Source organism: Choloepus didactylus, chromosome 19 (assembly GCF_015220235.1).
Source record: "Choloepus didactylus isolate mChoDid1 chromosome 19, mChoDid1.pri, whole genome shotgun sequence".
Lineage (NCBI taxonomy): Eukaryota > Metazoa > Chordata > Mammalia > Pilosa > Megalonychidae > Choloepus > Choloepus didactylus.
This window is the reverse complement of record NC_051325.1, coordinates 29,995,178-30,016,498: the sequence shown is the minus strand read 5'-3', so window position 1 is coordinate 30,016,498 and position 21,321 is coordinate 29,995,178. Positions and strand designations below refer to the sequence as shown.

At 38.2% G+C, this 21,321-nt stretch overlaps 1 protein-coding gene across 1 annotated transcript in view; it reads left to right on the top strand.

Moving 5' to 3' along the window:
* The first annotated feature begins 7,132 nt into the window (after positions 1–7,132).
* Positions 7,133–21,321, top strand: part of LOC119515256 (hydroxyacid oxidase 1-like) — a 66,782-nt gene continuing 52,593 nt past the window's right edge. Inside the window, 1 exon segment of the mRNA XM_037811133.1 lies at positions 7,133–7,206. Coding sequence (XP_037667061.1) covers positions 7,133–7,206 — 74 coding nt within the window.

Sequence of the window (21,321 nt, the reverse complement as noted above, 5' to 3'; positions counted from 1 at the left end):
TTTGAGCTCTTCTGTTATCAGTGCCCAATTGGAAGTACTGGTTTCCTGCAAGTGAAATAGCTGCTGAGGATACTGTTCTTTGAAATATGTTATGTGAAAATTCAGATTGTTAATTGAGAGGTTTTAATTAGATGGTTGCATGTCACATGTGTTGTATAGTGGCAACTATAAAATGGTAAGAATCTATCTGTGAAGTCAGAACCTTTAGGTTCTACTTTGACTACTTGCAATACTGTGCAAATCATTTAACCCTTCTGGATGGGACTCTAGACCATTTATGTAGCTTTTTGTCTATATTATCATGGCTTTATTTTTCCACCATCTTCATCAATGTAATTTTAATATCCCAGGGAACATTTACCCAAGAAGATAAAATTTGCAAATAATTTTATTTGTTCTTTCTAGGTACTTTCTGAAAGACTCAGCAGACCCTATAGAAAGCATCAAAAGGTAGTTTACAAATCAATTTGCCTTGTTGTGTTCACAGATCCTAACTATTGTATCCTGATCCCTACCCAGTCCTAACCAAGTCCTGTCCTGCTGAAAAACCCACCTTAAATAAGACTTCCAAATCTCAGTAAATATTGAGATATTACTATGTCACTGTCAAGGTAGTGCTCCCCTTTACCACAGTAAGTACTAAACTCAGCTTTGTCTTGTCAATAGGATGCTTTAGTGGTATATTGGGGAGCAAGCACTGGACATAGCCTCAGTATTTTTGTTTTATTAAATGATGTTGCTGGACTATATCAGTGGTTATCAACTCTGGCAGTATATTGGAATAACTTAGCTTTTAAGCATTATGAATACCAGAATACTACCTGTTCTGGTTTGCTAAAGCTGCTGCTATGCAAAATACCAGAAATGGATTGGCTTTTATAAAGGGGGTTTATTAGTTTACAAATTTACAGTTCTAGGGCCATACAAGTGTCCAAACTAAGGCACCAACAAGAGGATATCTTTACTGAAGAAAGGCCAATGGCATATAGAATACCTCTGTCAGCTGGGAAGGCACATGGCTTGTGTCTGCTGGTCCTTTGCTTCCAGGTTCTGGTTTCAAAATGGTTTTCTCCAAAATGTCTCTGGGCTTCTGTCTCTCTTAGCTTCTCTCTCTCAGCTTCCATGCATCCTTGCTTGTTCTCCCAGAGGGTTTCTCTGTAAGCATCTGGGAGTCCTCTTTTAGCTTCTCCAGGGAAACTCTGGGCTTCATCTCTTAGCTTAGCATCTCCAAACATCTTTCTGTCTGCATTTCCAAGCGTCTGGGTCTGTGTTGGCCCCTGAGCTCTCTTAAAGACTCCAGTAAACTATCAAGACCCACCTTGAATGGGTGTAGTCACACCTCCATGGAAATGATCTAATCAGCATGTCCCTCCCACAGTTGGGTGGGTCACATCTGCATGGAAACAACCTAATCAAAAGATTCCACCCATAGTAAGTCTTCACCCAAAAGATTGGGTTGAAAGAAGATGGCTTTTCCTGGGGTACAAAACAGTTTCAAACTGGCACACCACCCTAGAAAATTATTCTAGAAACTTTGGGAAAGGCAGGCGTCATGGGGATTCAATTTGTACAGTTGCATGGTGCCCCAGGCTTAGAAGGGCCTAGAGCTTGGTTGAATGCTCTGCTTTGCTTTTTTTGAGATTCTTAATAATTTATGAACCAGTTGCCCCACATTTTCATTTTGCATAGGACCCTGAATATTTTGTAGCTGGCCCTGCCTTTGGGAAGTAATGCATGAGCATTTTAAAAATCACCAAGTTATTTTACTGTGCAGCCAGGGTTAAGGAACACAGGACTGGGGCTTCTCTTCGAACTTTAAAACACAATAATAATATAGCTGGCATTTAAGTAGTGATTGGATTAACTGCTTTCCATGTATTATCTCATTAATCTCAGAAATGAGATATGAACCCAAGCAGTCTTATTTTACAGCCTGTGCTCTTAATCCTTATATTGCCTCTAATAAGTAATTGATTCATTAGGCACATAGCTGTTGAAGGTATCTGTACTATTGCTACTGTAATAAATTTCAACAAACTTACTCACTTAAAACAACCCAGATTTATTCTTTCACAGTTCTGGAGGTCAGTAGTCTAAAATGAACCTGAAGGGCTAAAATCAAGATGTTGGTAGAGCTGAGTCCCTTCTGGAGAATCCGTTTCTTGCTTCCTCCAGCTTCTAGAGCTGCCAGAATTCCTTGGCTCCTGGATTGTTCCTATCCCTGCTTTCATTGTCACATCAACATCACATTGACCTTGTTGCCTGCCTCTTATAAGGATCCTTGTGATTACATTTAAGGCCCACCCAGAAAATCCAGGATAATCTTCCCATTTATCAACTTCACAGGTTCTGGGGGTTAGGACATGGACAAAGATTTATGGAGGGCCCCTGTTCAGCATCCTATGTGTCGTACCTCATTCCAGGCACTGGAGACTCAGCAGTGCAAAAGAGAGAGGAGCCTGTGATTTCAAGGAGCTTACATTCTTGTAGGGGCACCAATAATACATAAGTAAAAATAAATGGATAAATGATATAATTCCAGATTTTTGTAAGTACTATGAAAAAAAATAAAGCAGGGTAAAGGGCAGAACTAGGGAGAGAGGATGCAATTTTAAAAAGGTGGTCAAGGAGGGCCTCTCTGAGAAAGTGATATGTCAACAGTCTATTGAATGAGGAAAAGGAGCCCCCCATAGAAAAATCTAGATGATAAGTATTTCTAAGAGAAGGAAAAGTAATTGTAAAGGCCCTGGGTCTTGAATAAGTTTGATACCTTCAAGCAAAATGAGCAAGGGGGAGATGAAGCATCGAGGTTGGGGTTGGGTCAGATTATTTAACACCTGGAAGCCCACCTGGGAAGAAGGATGAAGTTTATTCTAAGTGTGATGACAGGCTATTGGAGAGTTGAAACATGGAAGTGATGTGATTTGACTTAAGTTTTAAGTTCATCTCTGGTCACTCGTCCATTTGAGAGGAGGTGGTGGGTTGGACCCAGGTGGTTGAAATAGAAATGGTGATTAGTGGTGGGAATTGGGACATAATTTAATGGTAGAGCTGATAGGACTTGAGGCTGGATTGGCTGTGGATGGTGCAAGAGAAATAGAAGAATTGGTAATGTGTCCTAGGTTTTTGGTCTGCATGAAAGATGAAATTTCTGAATTAGGCTACTGGACCCAACAATGAAGACAATTCATTCCGTCTCTTGATCCCAGAGTTGTTCCTATTGGTTTATATGTTTGGGGCAAACCTATAGATATGAGATGTGTACCCCTACCTTCATGACCTTGCAGGGAAATTCAAGACCCTTTTCCGTAATTGATTGTGAGTTGAAGTCAGATCATTTTGTAAGACTTCTTAAAGTAGAGCAGTAGTGAAGGGGTGCCTCATTTTAGGAAAGCTGACACCTTTAAATCTAGACATACGAACACACTAATGGGAGATGCTCAGTCACAAATATTCAGTGCTGGTTTTAAGTAGTAATTCTCCTGGCACATATGAACTAGGATATGATTCCTAAAATTTCAGATCAAGCTCAGTATTTCAGGAGTAAGCCACTGCATAAAAAAGGAAGGCATCCCTAAGATGCATTTTCAAATAATATAGCAAAGATGAACAGGATCTTATGTATTCTGCCTCCCTTTGCCAAAGAAGAGATTCAGAGACCGAAAGTGATTAATCGGCAAGTTGCAGTCTGAATGCTAACTGGATATTTGATGATTTTAAGGAATTTTTGTTAATTTCTAAGTGTGATAATGGTTATACTTTTTAAAAAATGAGCCATTTCTTTTAGAGATACACAAAATGATGCAATGTCTGGAATTTGCTTTAAGATAATCCAGTGGGGATGGGAGAGTTGGGGGAAGGGAATAGAAGACACAAGAGTGGTGATGAGTTGACAATTGTGAAGCTGAGTGGTGGTTAAATGGAGGGAGGGTCATTATACTGTTCTCCCTACTTTTAATATGTTTGAAATTTTCCATTAAAAAAAATTTAGAAGAAAGGTGTCCTGTAGTTAATGGCAGTCTGGAGTGGGAACCAGGTCTCAGATTCTCAGCAAAGTACTGTGTTTTCTTTAGCAACCTTTCCCAAAGATGTACTTTACACACACACACACACACACACACGTGTTGAAAGAATTTTCAAAAAGGGGCAAAATCATGACTGACATATAGAACTAAAGTTGAATACATGTTAAAGATTTCATTTAACTCATAATCAATAAGGGAACCAGATAGAGGTTACAACCGGTTCAAAGGAGAGGTTGAAAAACAGACACGTATAGATTAAGACTATAAAAATGAATGTGTAAATAGAGACAAATCTGATTTTTCCACAAGAGGAAAGGGAAGTCCTTGGGAACCTCTACAGGACAGGACACATTTTCATGTCTACAAACAAGAATTATTTTGCATTGCTGTCAATTATCTACAATTTACAAAGTGGTAAAATAGTTCAAAGTGAATGAAATTCTACACCGGATAACTGAGAAGGGTGTGATCTGAACAGTCACGGTTTTCCATTGAAGCACATTTTTTTTCCTACACACGGATGCTTTCAGTCAAGGAATATCTGTTGGTGATCCATGGAACCCATTTTGAGAAATACTAGAAGTTGCCACTTTTCTGTGAGTGTGCTAATCAAGGGAAATGAAGAAAGCAGATACCAAATAAATTATGTGTCTCCCTAGATGAGGTTAAATTTCAGGTACTGCTCACTTTTTTATATATTCAAGTATTTTGTGAACTTGATAAAAGTATCTTTGTTGGTCAGGAAATAATTAATCTGATTGAGGGTTGATTTTTGCAGCACTAGGTACTGACTCCAGATTGAAGGAATCAAACACACACTTTTTATTTATGCTTAGAAAAATAAACTGCCTATATGACCATAATTTTTACACCCATCACTTTCTATTTCCTGTGCTTTTTGAACCTGTCATTTGAGAAATCGTTTCCTGTACTTTGAAAATGATGCCTTCTCCTTTCTGGAAAATGTTGATGTATATCAATACTGAAATCTCATTAACAGTCACTTACCTGTTACTGAGAGCTGAAGGGGCAGAATAATTTGTGTGATCCATATCCAAATGTTTTCTGGAAAATCTTATTATGATAAAAGGTCTGGGAACTGTGGAGCTGGCAGATTCCCAACATGGTCTAATTGAAGAAGAGATAAATGTGGAGAGCCAGAAGGAGAAGAGGTAGAAGCTGGTATGCCAAGGACTTCTGAAAAAACTCCAGAGACTGATTTGTTGATACTGTTTTCAGAAGTGACAGAAGAGTCACTTACCACCAGAGGCCACAGGACAAGTGTCTTAGATATTAACTTAAAAACTACTAGAGGTGGAGAATGTGAAGACAGAGTTGTCCAATTGTCTTTCTGTTTGAATTTCACCATTCTCCTTTCACTTTCCCTACCTTGTTAATGATTTTTTTCTCATTGTCAAGGAGTAAGAGGATACTTAAACACATGTGTGTTTCACCTGGAGTTATTCCACAGTGGGTAAAGCATGGCTTAGTAAGGATAAGAGCCATGAGGTTTCATTATAACATTGTCTCCTTCTAGCTTGGAAAGAAAGCCAGCCATGAAAAAAATCCTTAATTTGTGTTTTTACTGAAAGGGTGGCCCATTTCTGGGACTTTACAGAGTTTTAAGGAATTGAACACCTGAAAAATTGCCTGTTTTTATTTTCTTTACTGAGCTGACTAGTCTACTTCACTCAGATGCTGCGCAGAAGTTGAAAAGCATCCTTTGTTTTCCTGACTATAATGAGGCTGTTGGCACAAGGTAAATTTATAAGAATGTACAGACCCTTGTGAATATTCTGTAATTCATCATCAAGGAGAGAGCTGGGAGAGCAAAAGAGTCAATAGATTTAAAAGAGTCTGTCTTTGAACTTGACAGCCACTGAATGGGATCACTGGGGAAAAGGCCCATCACTTGGGAGAAAATCACATTACCCTGCCTTGGCTATGAGGCTTAATGTCCACGTGGGTGCTGGGGTTCAGGGTTGGAATGTGATATCTTATCTCCATCTTCTTTGTACAGAGCAGAATAAATTTTCCTTTGGGATTTCAAAAGGCCAAGTGACCTGGCTTAGTGGTTGATTATATATTTTATCTATTCCCAATCTAAGAAACGATAATGTCCTCCAGTTTTTGGACAAATAGTTTTTTGGGTTTTTAAAAAATTTTTATTATTTTTTATTTTTTTAATCTTTTTTCTTTTTTCTTTTTTTTATCTTTTATCTTTTTTTAAATTTTTCTTTTGTTTTTTTTTTCTTTTTCTTTTCTTTTTTTCCTTTATTTTTTTATTATTATTATTATTTTTTTTTTGTAGACATAGTTTTAAAATAGTATTTTACAAGGACACCTGAAAGGAAAAAATCATTCTATTCTTGTGGCATCAGATGCTACAGTTGGACATTAGAATGTTCTCAGAATTTCTGTTCAGCCCTCATTGATAGTATTTAATTATATTAGAAAACTGCAGTTGATAAGAGCCAGAAAAGGATCCTGAAAGGTTTTTCTTTTAATTTTGAGTGTCAAAATCACAGAACATATGTACATATACATGTTTATGCCAATAAATGTATAGAAAACAAAATAAAACAAGAACAAATATTTTAAGTGGATTTTCTGAAATTGTACCTACTGAGACTAATTTCAAGCACTTCTAATACCTCTAGTCCTCTAGATACTGTATTAAGTTACATTTAACTGTCAGTTAACCAGATATTGCTGCTTATATTATAATAAGGTAAGTTGCAATTTCATATATTCATATTTATATAAAGTCATGTATATTATATATTTGTATGTTAGTATATATGTGTGTGTATGTATGTGTATATATAATATGTTACGTATCTTATTACTACCTCATTACATCCTTTCCTGGGCATTCCCATGAGCTGAGGACTGGTTCAGTGAGGAACTGTGTTTTGACGGTAGTAAAAGACACCCCAATTATAAAGAACTTAAGAAAGAGATCTAGGGTTTATGAGGCACAAGAAGCCAGGGGGCAGTGGGTTGGAGCTGGCATGGCAGTTTTGTGGGTCTCTGGACTGATGCTTTTCTTTCTGCTCTGCCATCCTTAGCTCTGGCATCCGTCTTCAGGCCCTCCTAGTCTCAAGATGGCTGTGGAAGCTTTCTGCATTCCAGGCAGAAATGCAGAGAAGGTGGGAAGGGCAAAGCATGGACCTCCCAAGTAAGTCAGCCCCCACAGAGGATTATTTAGAGCGGTGGGCCATGGGGACAAGGTGGGAGGTGGAGAGTAAGGTTTACATTTTTTACACCTAAAACACATCCTGGTTGGACATCATATTATACTAATATGAAATTTAACCATGATTTCTGTTTCCCAGGATGCAACAGTAAAATACATGAAATATCCTTGTACCTATGTTTAATATTTGTTTTTTAAGAATAATTGGTAATATACTAATATTAGAGTTACCAGTGGAGAATGAAGCTGAAGTACACCCTACACAGACCAGAGCAGTGGTTCTAGTTTTTCTCCACTAAAGAATGGGGCTCTCACTTATTATTCCCATCCCCCCTCATTCCATTTGGACCCAATATTTCTAAAGAGGTAATCAGCCTAGATATTTCTTTTCATGAGTAATAATTAATGCTTTCCAGTTTTGCCCTAGCCTAGCTTTTGATGAGTGAGCTTATATTAGTACTATGATATAATGATATCATATTATGCATAATATAGCATATGATATAATACATATCAATATCATATATTGAGTGAATATTTTGCAGTCAAAAGCCAAGATGTTGTATTATTGTAGCCTGTGTAGCCTAAAGTTTGATAAATGCATCATTTCCATTCAGAATTTTTAAAAATTGAGAATCAATCCTCCTATAACTAACATATCTCACACTGAACCATTCACTACTGCTGGCCTCAAAGTAGATAAAAGAAACACCTTTTCTGCCGAATTAGTTCCTCGATGGTAATAAGTTAGATGTTAAACTTTTATCTTCCCATGCTCTCCTTTGTGAGGGCAGATACCTTTTCTTACTATAAAGAATATTTACAGCAGTTGAGTGGAAATATGAGAATATATTAAACAATTTACAGTTCTTAAAAATTGGAGTTATTATTATTATTTTAAATGTATCAACCTTACTCCTATCAATGGAATGAGAAGAGCAATAGAAATCCATTCAATTTCCTCCTTTTTTCCCCAAGTCCATTTCACCTAAAAATATTTTCTTATTTGAGCAATTTCCAGAAGATGTTGGCCCCTCTGATACAGAAAAAATAATTCTCTAGTTATCAAATACGCTAAAAAATATTTTTGTTTGACATATTCATGGATATTTAACTTCTAGCTTTTAGTGATATGGAATAATTTACAAGGATTATGTTACTAATTTTCATCTATAACATGCATCGGAGTGTCAAATAGTTGAATACTTACCAGAAGACTACATGCTCTTCTGTCTCACCTCTAAAGACAAAGTGCTTACAGAACAGAATCTGTTCCAAATGTGCATCCAAGGGCAGAGGTTCCGTAAGCATCACCTTTTACATACAGCTGTCCTTCTTGCTCTGACTTCAAATTATCTACCCATAGATATGTCTTCTTTTTAAATGTTGAGAGTCTTTCCTCCTAGTAGAAGATTGGTGTTTAAATAAAACTACACCATTTAAGGTCATTCCTACTCTGACTCCTGATTTCTGAAATTAGCAAGTGTGGTATCACATTAATAGCCAGTCTATTCTTTGCCACTTGTTCAAAGTACAGATGTGTTTTAAGAATGGCCTCCTTTGGAGACTGCTCATTTATCTCTATATACACTGCTTACAGTAAAATGATTTTTAGCCTTTATTATATATCTTGCATCTTTAGCCTTTTGGAATGTCTTTACAGCTAAGGAGAAAATATTGTGGCATAAAATTAGATTTTTTGTTAATCAGAAGAACAAGTTTTAGGTTCTATTGGTTGTCAGTATAGTATGAAATATTCTCTTTTAAAGAATATTTTAAATGCATAGTGAAAAATCGATTATTCAATAAGTGATGGTGAAACAGTTGGTTAGTTATTTGGAAAAAGAAATCCCTACCTTAGGCCTTACATGTATCAGTAAGATTCAGCTTCATTATATGATTTAGAAAAACAAAATTTAATTTTTGACTATGCTGTATGTCCATTATGTGTACCTGGAACTCTTCTCATCATCTTCATTTGGTGAACCAGGGTGACAAATCACCCACTGTTAGAACGTAACTGGCTGCTGTGGCAAGGAAAAGAGAAATTGTGAGGGTCTTGCTTTGATGACGAAATGCTCCAACACCTAGTTGGCCATGGATCACTTCCACTAACAATTCATTGGCCAGAACTAGTCACACGGCCCAGAACTAGTATGGCCCCACCCACAGAGGAACCAGAAAATGCACTTTCACCATGTGCTAGAAGGAAAGAGCTGGATATATTTGGTGAACCTACTATTTGGCCCCTCTTACTTCCTGCAGGCAAAATAAACTTGTCCCCTTCCCAAAGGAACAGAAAACCCCATCCAGTCATGACATTCAGTTCAGAGATTAGGATCTCCTCTGTGTGAGGTGTGCGAATTTCTACACCAGAGGTGATGCATGGGAATCTGCATTGGGTCTGAATGTGGTTTTCTTTGATCTGGAGACCTAGGAAATAACAGTTATATGTTCTCTATACTGAAAACCTTGCAAACCCCCACCTTTCTGGACTGTGTGTATACCATGTTTCCTTTTTACACAAAAGCCAAGTCTTAACTAGCTTATTTTTTTCTGTAATAACTCACCCAGTGCAACCAACATATACATGCTACATATTTTGCTCACCAACTTCTTCCCTAGGAATACCTATTCATTAGGTACTTGATCTGCCGTCCAAGTTATTGCAGGTGACACAAATAGTAATGGTTTTGCCAAAGCATGACATGTATTTCCATCCTTTCTGACTTCGACAAGTTTTCCTACCACCCACCATCCAGGCCCTAAACAAATATATAGCACTTTAGCTTTTCTGTTAACCCTTTTTCTAATACTATCATATAGTACATAATACTATATACTATTATGTAGATGGGTTGTATTATGCTGCTATAATAAATAACTTCATGATTTCAGTGTCTTAGAACAACAAAGGTTTATTTCTTGCTCATGCTACATAGCCATTAAATGGGGCTGTGTTCCATGATGCTTCTATTTGGGGACTGAGGCTGATGGAGCAGCCACTATTTGAAGTATTGTCAAGTAGCTCTGGTAGAGAAAAAGAGAATCCAAGAGGGTCTCAACCAGCAATCAAATTCTCTTTCCCAGAAATGACTACTCTACTTCCACTCATGATTCATTGCTGAAGAACAGGTCTGATGGCCCAATCACACCACAGGCAAATCAGGAAGTACAATCCTAGGATGGCCCTGGGAGACAAATGGCAGAGCTATTTGCTTGAGAGCAATAGTGACTACCATGGTGCACAAAGATCAGTTCCAGATGGAAGAAAATATGGGAGAATGCTTTCATGACCTCTGTATAGGGAAGAATTTTCTAAATAAGACTATGAAGCCCAAACAACAAATAAGAGTATTGATAAATTTAACTACCTTAAAAATGTTATTTTTGCGCAGTAAGAGACCTTTAACGTCAAAGTATAGACTTCAGTTTTTGAAAATAGTGTAGCTAGGTTTACCAAATGTCTTTCACAAAACACCTGCAGATGTGAGAGGAAATATTAAAAACATTTTATAATGTACTGCTGAAATGGCAAAAAAGTAAAAGATATTCTCAAAAAATAAAATAATAAAATAAAAAAACAAAACCAAATCCAGGAAGGGAAATAATACTGAAGCTGAAGGTTGCTCAGAGAACATCTACTGAGCCCTGAACATCAAGCTACATGGGAGTGAGGAGACAGAGCCTTGGTGAATCCTGTATAAAACGGGAACCTGGAGGACCATAGGCTGTGGAAAAGGATAATGTGGAATAAAACTTCCCTGCAAATGAAGACCAAGAGGGAAATGACTTGTCTCCATATACTGGATCTGGACAATTGTTGAAAACTAAACAAAACTCATAATTCATAACCAGTAGTAGTCAAGTTTTTTGTGACCCATATTCATACTAACTGAGACGTTTAAAAAATGTCAACTCAGCCATCCTGCTTGTGCAAGTTTGGATCTATTATGTCCCCCAGAAAAGCAATGTTCTTTAATGCAATCTTGTCGGGATAGACTTATTAATCTTTTGATTATGGTAGGACTTTTTAGGTTGTATCCATGGAGATGTGACTCACTCAACTGTGGGTGAGACCTTTCGAGTAAATTACTTCCATGGAGGTGTGGCCCCACCCATTCTGGGTGGGTCTTGATTAGTTCACTGGAGTTCTTAAGAGAGTTCAAGAGCCGACAAAGACACTTGGAGATGCTTTGAGATGCAGACAGAAGGATGTTTGGAGATGCTAAGCTAAGACATGAAGCCTAGAGTTTGCCACAGAGAAGCTAAGAGAGGACTCCCAGATGCTTAGAAAGAAACGCCCCAGGAGAACCAAGCAGAGAGCTGAGAGAAGCTAAGAGAGACAGAAGCCCAGAGACATTTTGGAGAAAGCCATTTTGAAATGCAACCCGGGAACAAAGGACCAGCAGACTCCGGCCGTGTGCCTTCCCAGCCAACAGAGGTGTTCCAGACACCATTGACCTTTCTCCAGTGAAGGCATCCTCTTGTTGATGCCTTAGTTTAGACACTTTTATGGACTTAGAACTGTAAATTTGTAACCTAATAAGTCTCCTTTTTAAAAGCCAATTTAGCTTGAATATAACAAGTGTAATTCCAAAAGCACCAAAGTGTCTATAAAGTAGTAAAGAATAAACAGACCAAGATCTGGTAAGAGCAGGAGCCCAGAAAAATAAGCAGAAACCTGATGCTGCTTTTCTCCTGAGGGCGTGTGCTCACCAGGTATTGAAACTCATTAAAATGGCCTCGGGGATCGTGGGGGACCAAAAACGAACCCAGTGATCACCAAACATGAAAGGGACCATTTCACTGCGAAGCTGGGTACTCAAACAGCTTAACTCAGGGTGGCAGAGAATCACAAATAAACCCTTTGTGCTGCTCATGTCTACCTTCACTCTTCTCCACTTCTGTGAAGGTTGCAGAGCGTGAAAGAGGAGAACTTGACCGGAATTTTGTAACCACTTGCACACCCTTCCATCCCAGCTCAAAGCCAGGACGTCAAGGAGCAATACATTCAGTGGGTCATCCCCTCAAAAAAATTCACACAGCTAGAGACAACTTGCCTGTCTAGGCCTTGGCTGATTGGAGCAGGGGGTAAACAAGAAGAATGTGAAGAAAATGAGGAGGAGGAAGAGGAAAGGAGAAAGAAGAAAATGGAGACAAAAGAAAAAAGGGCTAAAGTTGAAGACAGAAAGAGAGTGAGAAAAAGAAAACTGAGGATTTCCAGCCATGTACTCAAAACCATGCCGGTTTGAGGCTAACATTGGCAGTTAGTGTGAAATAAAGTCAAGAAGTTAATATAAATGTGCCTGACACATATAACCATCAAATGATTTGTGTCTAAAGTACATAAAGAATGGCTATTGATCAATAAGGAATAAATGCCATATAAAAAATGGCAAAAGACATGAGTAGACATTTCACAAAAGTGGAAAAATAAAAGGCTAATAAACCCACAAAAAGATGATTGGAGTCATGACTAATCAGATTAATGCAAAGTAAAACCACAGTGTGGTTGGTTTTTAGCCTTGTTAAGAGCCCTCTCTGCAGCTGTTGAGGGTGTACTGGCCTCCTGCTAGTCATGGGTGCTTGTGACTTTGTAAAACTTTGCCTCTACTGAGGCCTCAAATGGTGGAGGTGACTAAGATTCAGTCAAATCCTATACCCCATTTAAAATAAAAAGACTTTTAAAAGGATAGAAACAGGAAATAGACCATCTCCATGCAAGAGTTAAAATTGCATCTGAAGGCAAGTGAAAAGGGAATAACCGATTGAGAACGTGGTGTTCTCGTCACTTCCTTCTGGTCCATTCCGAGTTTCCCTGGATAAAGAGCAGGAGAAGAGTTCCTCCAGATGGCACTGTGGTTTGGAAAATACTCAAGGTTTGTGGAAATTATAGGCTTGTCATTCCACATAACAGTTTATTGGGATATCAGTGACAATAGAAAGTAAATGAAGATTTTATAAAGTCCAAAGTAAAAAAAACAAAAAACCCTATTCTTTTGGCCACTGTGAAGGAGGGGACCTGAATCCAGTGAATGCCATCTGCATTGGCATTTACCGCCACAATTGCCAAACTGGGGGGACAAATGCAACCTTTAGTAGCCTGTACAGACCTACTTGAACTTGTTTTGTCATGTTATGCCTGTGTCAGCAAGGGGCCTAGAGAAGAGGGTTATAAAATGTATTATCTCTGAAAGAATGTGAGCATTTAAGCAATCTAATTATTACAACTTAACAGAGGCTGTTCTAAACTCCAACCACTTCTTTTAGTGCTGTCAAAAGATTAATTAAGCAATGTGGGGTCTATATTTCAGAGTTTACTCACTAAGATGATATTCCAAATGAGCTGTTAGACACCTGATTTTGGTTGCAATAATACAGAACTTGAGTGGAATTATAAGTCTCTTAAAAAAAATCTTCCTTTATATTCCATTCCCCCAAAAGCATCAGAATCACCCAGAGGGCTCGTTACAGCCCAGATCACTGGACCCCATGGAGAGTTTCTGATTCTGTGGGGTTGGATCTGAGAATCTGCATTTCTCACAAGTTCCCAGGTGATGCTGATGCTGCTTGCCCAGAACCACACATTGAGAACCACTGGCTGAAAGCATTATCTTTCTTTATCTCTCTTCTTTATTTTCATCAGGACTTAGTCTGCTCAAGTTTCATTATGTACTATTAAATTTCCTCTTCATCTCAGTTACTTCAGTTGCAAGGCGATACTAATTTTAATAATTGTAAAATGTGCAAGTGTATAAATGATGTAAGAAAAATCAAAGTAGGAAAGAAAGGCAGACTCAGGAGTGAAGTTGGTGGGCACCAATATAGGCTGCAAAGTTAGTTTTAATATTCAAGCAATTCAATAATCTCTCTTTTAACAAATACTGTTTAAGCATCTACTATGTGTCAGGCACTGGGATTTCAACAGTGTTCAAAACTACATCCTTGTATGCCCTCGTGGGTTTGCATTCTCGGAAGAAAAAACAATAAGCAGACCAGCAAACAAAGTAACACCCTGCCAGATGATGATGGATGCAATGAAGAAGCATGGAATAGGGATATTTTCAAAGAGAAATCAGAAAAGTCCTTTCTGAGGAGATGACACTTTAGCAGAGACCTGAATTAACTGAGAGAGTGAGACATTTTAATATGCAGGAGGAAAAGTTCCCAGGCAGGAAAAAAAAAACAAGTGCACTAGCCCCAAGACAAGTTTGAGCAATTGTGGTATGTGTTCAAAGACCAGCTTGGAGGCCAGTGGGGTTGGAGTGATGTGAGTGAACATAACGTTCCCTTCTTCATCTAGTACGTTGCATGCAGTTAACAGTTTTCATTTTTAGTTCTGCTTTGATGTGGCTAATTAATATAAATCGCATTAGGCAAAACTTTTGAAGAAATTTATTCATAAGACATTTTGAGGAGAGGAAGAGGCTGGGTAACATTTTTTAAATGCCTACTATGTGCTAGGCATTTCAAGAGATGTCATTCAGTCTTCACTGATGGCCTTCAGGGTGTGTATTAATATTTTCTCCACTTGGTTTGGGTTTCACCAGAAGAAGACTGTGAGACAAACATTCAAGTGTAAGGGATTTATTAGGGAAGTGAAGGAAGCACCAGTAAGGGAGGAGGGAAGTGGATGGGACAGAAGGCAACCAATACAGGCTGTGTTATCAACCAGCTAACACTGTGGGAAACTGAAGCCCACAACGTAGAGCACTCACGTAAGAGTTTTCCCACCATAGTGAGGGAGTTAGGGGTATTTATGCACTGTGCTGGTTTGAAGCTGCTATGTACCCCAGAGAAGGCCATGTTCTTTTAATCCATCCCTGTATGTGTGAACCTATTGTGGGTGGGACCTTTTGATTAGGTTGTTTTGATCAAGGTTTGACCCACCCAGTTCAGGGTGAGTGTTAATCCTTTACTGGAGTCCTTTATGAGAGGATAAAGGAGAGAAAAAAGAGAATGCTGAGAGAGAAACACCCAGAGAACTTGGAGAGAAGAAAGCAAGGACCCACAGAAACTGAAAGAGCCAGAACCTGAAAGTAATGAAACCTGGGAGAGAAGGATCAGCAGACGTTGGCCATGTGCCTTCCCATGTGACAGAGGAACTCCAGATGCCGTCGGCCTTTCTTCAGAGAAGGTATCATCCTACTGGTGCCTTAATTGGGGCATTTACTCCTGGCTTTATATTTTTCTTATTGTTGTCCATTCTCATAAAATTTTCTATGATTTATTTTATCAGGAGAAAACTTAAAAATTAGATTTAAAAGAGAAGAGAATCATGGAGAAGAGACTGAAAAGAATGGAAGGGAAAGGAAGGAAAGGAGAGAAGGCAATGATAAAATATCACTTGGTAAAACACCCTGGAGCCTGAAAATTATTTTTACATATGTTATTTTATTTGACATTTGACAGGTGTCACCATTTTATGGGCAAAGAGCTATAGAGTCCCAGAGAAAGAAGGTTTTCATAGTAATTGATAGGGTTTCATTTTCAGCTCAACCCCAGTGGTTGCAAAGTCAGTGCTCTTTATTCTTGGAGGGGACGGGTTAAAAAGAAAAATGAGAAGAAACCTTAGTTAGAAAACTTTGACAGTCTAGTCAGGATTACTTTATCCAAACTTATTTCCCCAGGTACTGACCATGAGGAGTCATTAAATGCCTACTGTAGTTTTATCCCTTTAGATTTATTTAGCAAACACTTGTAAAAAATATTGCCAGGTTCTAGGCACTATTCTAAGTACATTACAAGTATTAAAGCATTGAGTCTTTGAGCACCGCAGAGAGGTAGATACTAAGTCCATATTATACATGACAAACTGAGGCACACAGCCAGTGAGTTACTTGCTCAGGATCACATAATTCATAAATAAAAGAGATGGGATTCAGACCCAGTCTCCAGAGTCTGGAATCCTAATCGCTGTGCTGCCTTTATGTTCCAGAAAACCCCATAAAGTGTCATGAGGGGAAACACATTTATGTGTCAATTACAATCCCCTAGGAGTAATTAATTTATTGCTTACTTTAGGAGAGGGCAAGGCAAGAGAGTCAAATCCATGGAAGACATCTGGATAAGGTGGAACAGGCAGAACGAGGTGGGTGTGGTGACACTGAGGAACAGAAGAATTGGAAATGGCAACGAAAGGTTATGCACAGCACACGGCCTTGAGAATTTGAGGTCCTGAATCACGCTCCTGTAGGGCAGCCACCTCACAGCTCATATTCCAGATTTGTAGTAGAGATGCTCCCTTGAAGGATTTCAACCTTCTTAAGGTGTTCTTCTATGTTCCAATTGACATTTACGGGTTGTTTATTTATTTAACATTAGTTTAATCCTGGAGGCTGGTGGTCATCAGCTCGTAATACAGCATATTCCTTGGCTGTTATGTTTTGCTCATGAAATGAATGGTTTACTTGGAAGGAAAGGGCTGTGTGGTGGGAGCAGAGGCTGTTGTCCTTGTTATGTTCCTTCGTTACTCACCGCTTCTGTCAGAACCTGCAACTTTTTGCCGACATACTCTCTGGCAACAGGTGTCCACAGGTGAGTGTGGTAGAGGTAGGTGAGGGAGGGGATCCCTCAGTCAATAACTTACAGCAGTTGGTAGATAAATACCCCTGTTCTCTCACTCTTTGATCAGGGTAACTCCAAAGCATTTTCTAATACTGTGGCCCAGTTTTCTCCAGTGGGATTGATCCTCTGCTGCCCACAGGAGTTACCTGCACATGAATATACCCTTCACTGACTGCCTTCACATCCCTGTCTCACCTCCCCACTCTCTCACCTCTTTGGGCATCACGTCCAAATAAACTGCTTGCACTCAAATATTTGTCTCATAGTTGGCTTCTGGAGGAATGCACACCAAGACAATGGCTATCTGAAGGTAATATACAGCCACAGGCAAGGTTAAGTTAGAGTTTTAGAACATCCATATTTGGTAAAAACTGCTTTCTTTTCTGAAAACTTAGAAAACTGACATGGAATGATGCAGCTGATATTTGATTTACTCTGTCATCCCCAGAAGGAAAATGAAAATCCTCTCAAGCAAGCATGATCCTTGGGGAAGATTGTGAAATCGATGGAAGTTGTTGTGGACTTCTTTGTCATTCTCCTAGTTATCTGGACCCTATTTAATGTTCCAGTTTCCAGGGCTTTGGGCCCTAGTTAGAAAAAAGGGTTGGGGCCAAGTTCAGAATATAGGGGTTAGTTAGCAATCGTCTCTGGAGAGTGTCTCCATCACCACAGTCCACACTAATAAGTGAGGGCCATTTGAATCCAGAGGGGAAAATCTGGCCTGAATAAATTAGAATGGGCAGTCAGAAGCTTTTGAAAGCTGCCATGACAGCACAGTCCCAATTTCCCAGCTTACTCTCCAGACTTCACAGAGCCCTGGTTCAAGGGCCCTTCAAGAGCAAGCTTTCCTCCCACTTTCTGTGGACCACAACCCCAATGTGAACTGGGTCCAAGGACAGTGCTCTGTAATTTTATACTGCTGTGTGTTTGTGGAGTGACCAATGGAGCTACTCTTTCTTCATTTTCAAAATGGCAATGAATATGGGTCTGCTAGATAAAATAGAGGACATCCAGTTACATTTGAATTTCAGATAAGCAATGAGTCATTTTTAATGATTTGGGTGTCCTATATATTTATTTTCAAATCTGGCAATCCTGAATGAGCAAGAACTCTTACTTCCAGGGGTTCTTCTGAGGATTACATGAGACAAAGGGTAGAACAGCCTCCAGAAATGGGGCGTGCTTTTTATTTCTTCTCAGAACGTGCTGTCCTGAAAATCGTTCTCGTCAGCACACAAAAAATCACTTCCAGGAAAGTACACTCCATTTATACTTCTGTGGGAATTAAAGTCACTCTTTTTCTTTTCTCAAGATATTAAGCTTCATGCAAACTCAAATGCCTTTGAGGGTTAGGCTGGTAACTATAAATGCCAGAAGAAGGATGAAGTTCAGAAAACAACAGTGCAAGTTCAGGGGTGGGGACTGGAGCAAACCTGAGATTGCACGTTCCATCGAAAGGGGGCAGCCACAATTTAGTTCTAGCTAGCTAACTGTTGTCCCAAGGGAGGAGTTGCCAAATCTTTAAAATTTTTAAGAGAAGCCAGAAATCTTGACTTTTATGTGCAGTCTCCTGTCTTTTAAATGTTGGCAAATAAATAAAAATTCTCTAAAACACCGTTTGGGGCAACAATATGAAGGCCAAAGCAAATACTTTTGTGGGCTACAACTGTCCCCTGGGCTGTCTGGCTGGGGCATCTGATTTATGTGGATATTCACAACTAACTAGTTTCAATTCTTGTGGCAGGTCATTTTCACTCTCTAGAGTTACATTTCCTCAAGATCAGTGGCTTGTGTACTATGCTGGAGCTGTGTGTACCAGAGGCTGATTGATCCAAGGGGTCTTAGGGAACTTAGGTGGGTTCCTGAGTAGCAGCCACCCTGTTTATTAGTTTTGCATGTTGGGATTCAAAAGAATGGTTCCTTAGAGAATGAGTTCTGCTGCTAAAACAAAAACAAAGAAACATCTTCCAAAATGAGAGAACCCAAAAAACAAAACTAGAAAATTCCCAACTGCACAGGATGATCTTACAATTTCTTTTATTTATATAAAGTTATGTGCCCATTTTAAATTCCATCAAATAGGAAAACAGAGACAATTCAGAGTACAGTGCTGCCTTTCCTTATATTTCCAAAGCCCCACCTCTTTCCTTCACACATTTCTTCAGCACCTGGGTATACTTGATTTCCATTTCTCACAGCTGCATTACTGGGATATAGGGTAGGGAGCAGACTTGTATGTATCTCCAGATCTTCCTGAAAACACAAATAGGTGTTTAGTAAATGCTACATAAATTCGAAAGTGATACTTCAAGATCTTGTGAAAAATGATATCCAACATTTATTGAGTAATTAATATGTACCAGGCAATTAATAGTTATTATCTCATCTACCTCTTATCATAGCTTTTCTCCAACCCCCATGGATGGGTAAACTGAGGCTTGGAGAGATTAAATACCTTGCCCAAGGTTATTAATCGCTTGAACAATGCTGTCCATAGTACCCTGGTCAGTTACTAATATTTCCAAAACTTCCTGAACTACAGCAAGCTCTGGGGCAAACTCTGTGCTATAGTCTTGGAATATTAATTAAATGTTCTATGTTTTTTATAATCTTATCCTTTTAGCTTTGAAGTGATAGAATAAACCACAGAAAATGAAACTCATTAGAGATATAAGCTTTGTGCTAAATTCGAGGGCATAAAAGAAGGGGCTTGAATTTTAAATGAATGAAAATTAAAATTCTAAAACTTTTAAGGTGGAAGGAAAATAAGTGGAAAACACTGAGAGTGGGGCAATATACCATATGGTATGTTATTTAAAAAAGTTATTGCAGGAGATAGTTTTATTAAATGTTTCAATAATTGACATTTGTTAAAATATTTAAGTACAGTCTCATAAATGCCTCTTCTTAAAATGACTTATCCAATTGAAACTATACTAGTTTAATTTATGGTTTTTGATTTTTAAGTTTTGTCTTTCACATAAGCTTCAGGAGAGAATACAGAATCATTTCTTCAAAAATTTAACATATTGAAGAAAACTGTAATAATAAACATAAATTCTAGCAGCATATAAAGTAGTTGGTCACATTGGATTAAATTTCCATCTTGCAAGATAAGTAGAGCATCTCTAGCTTCTCAAATAACTAATTAATAAAATGCTTACTGTACCACCTGAAGCTTTAGGAATATTATCATAGAACTCTTTTGGGTTTTATGCATAGAAACTCTAATCATTTTTTTTTCATTTTCTAAGAAGCCACATTAGCTTTTTATTTTTTTCTTCTTTTAAACATGAGAAGTAGAAAAGAAAGAGGAAAAAAAGAGATTAAATATTTATTTATTTATCCCTCTGCTTCTGGCTTGTTATGTGGGGAAGTACCACATGAGGGAGTACTGGGACCTCAAATAGAGAAAATCAAAACCCACCTAATGCATTCCAGGAATGCTCAGCATATTAGAAAATTCTTATTCAACTGTCAAAAAAAAAAAAAAAAGTTTTAAAGAAATTCCTGTTCCTGGATGCAATTAGAGGCTACCACACAGGATTTGATGGGCCATAAAACCATTAACTCTAAACACTTACTTTTTGAGCCTAAAAGGCCAGAACATTCCAAAGTGAGGTTTTGGGACTCAGCTATGGTTTGACCACCTATTAAGGTGCAGGTGGAACAGACTGCAGAGTAACACAAAGAGCCATACAGACCCCAAAGAACTCATTTAGTAAATGCTACATAAATTCAGAAAGTGATATTTCAAGATCTTGTGAAAAATGATATCCAACATTTATTGAGCAATTAATATGTACCAGGCAATTAATAGATGAGCTCTTTAGCTGTTGAATTTTCTGGATTTTCTGAGATTAAGTGATCAGCCTTAACACTGAGTAAACAGCTACTGAACAGGCAAAATTGTCATTTTCTTTGCTCTAAACACAAACAATATATTTCTGAAAGATTTATTGATTTATATATTTATGTATTGCACTAGGTGACCAAGTAGATATACATTTCAGCATATATATAAAAACATATCCTCATAATTCTCAATTTTACCTAATCCAGGCAAAGCACTGGTTTTGCTTTAAATGAAATTTTTACTCTTCTGAAGTGATTGCCTTTTTATGCACCAGGTACAGGATAATAAATTTTATATCTCTGCCATCCACTCCTCACAACAGTCCTGCAAGGTAATTAATTATTCTCTTCATTTGACAGTGGAGGAGAAGGAAGCCCTTGGTCTAGGTTTAGATCATTGGTAGAGATGGGGTTTGAATTTTCATCTGTTTCACTCTTAAGTCTTAAGTCTGACCTTTGGTTGGGGGACCCAGTTATTTACTTTTGTTTATTCATATTTACTGAGAAAAACAAAAATAGAGGGAAATAAAGGAAACATGACAGTTCACTAAAACTTTGTCCAAACTATATCAACTAAATCATTATTGTACAAAAAAAAAATCTGTTCACACCTTTTCTTACCTTTTTTTTAAACCTATTTCAGTTCAGTTTTGTTTTGGACCTTCCTTTCCA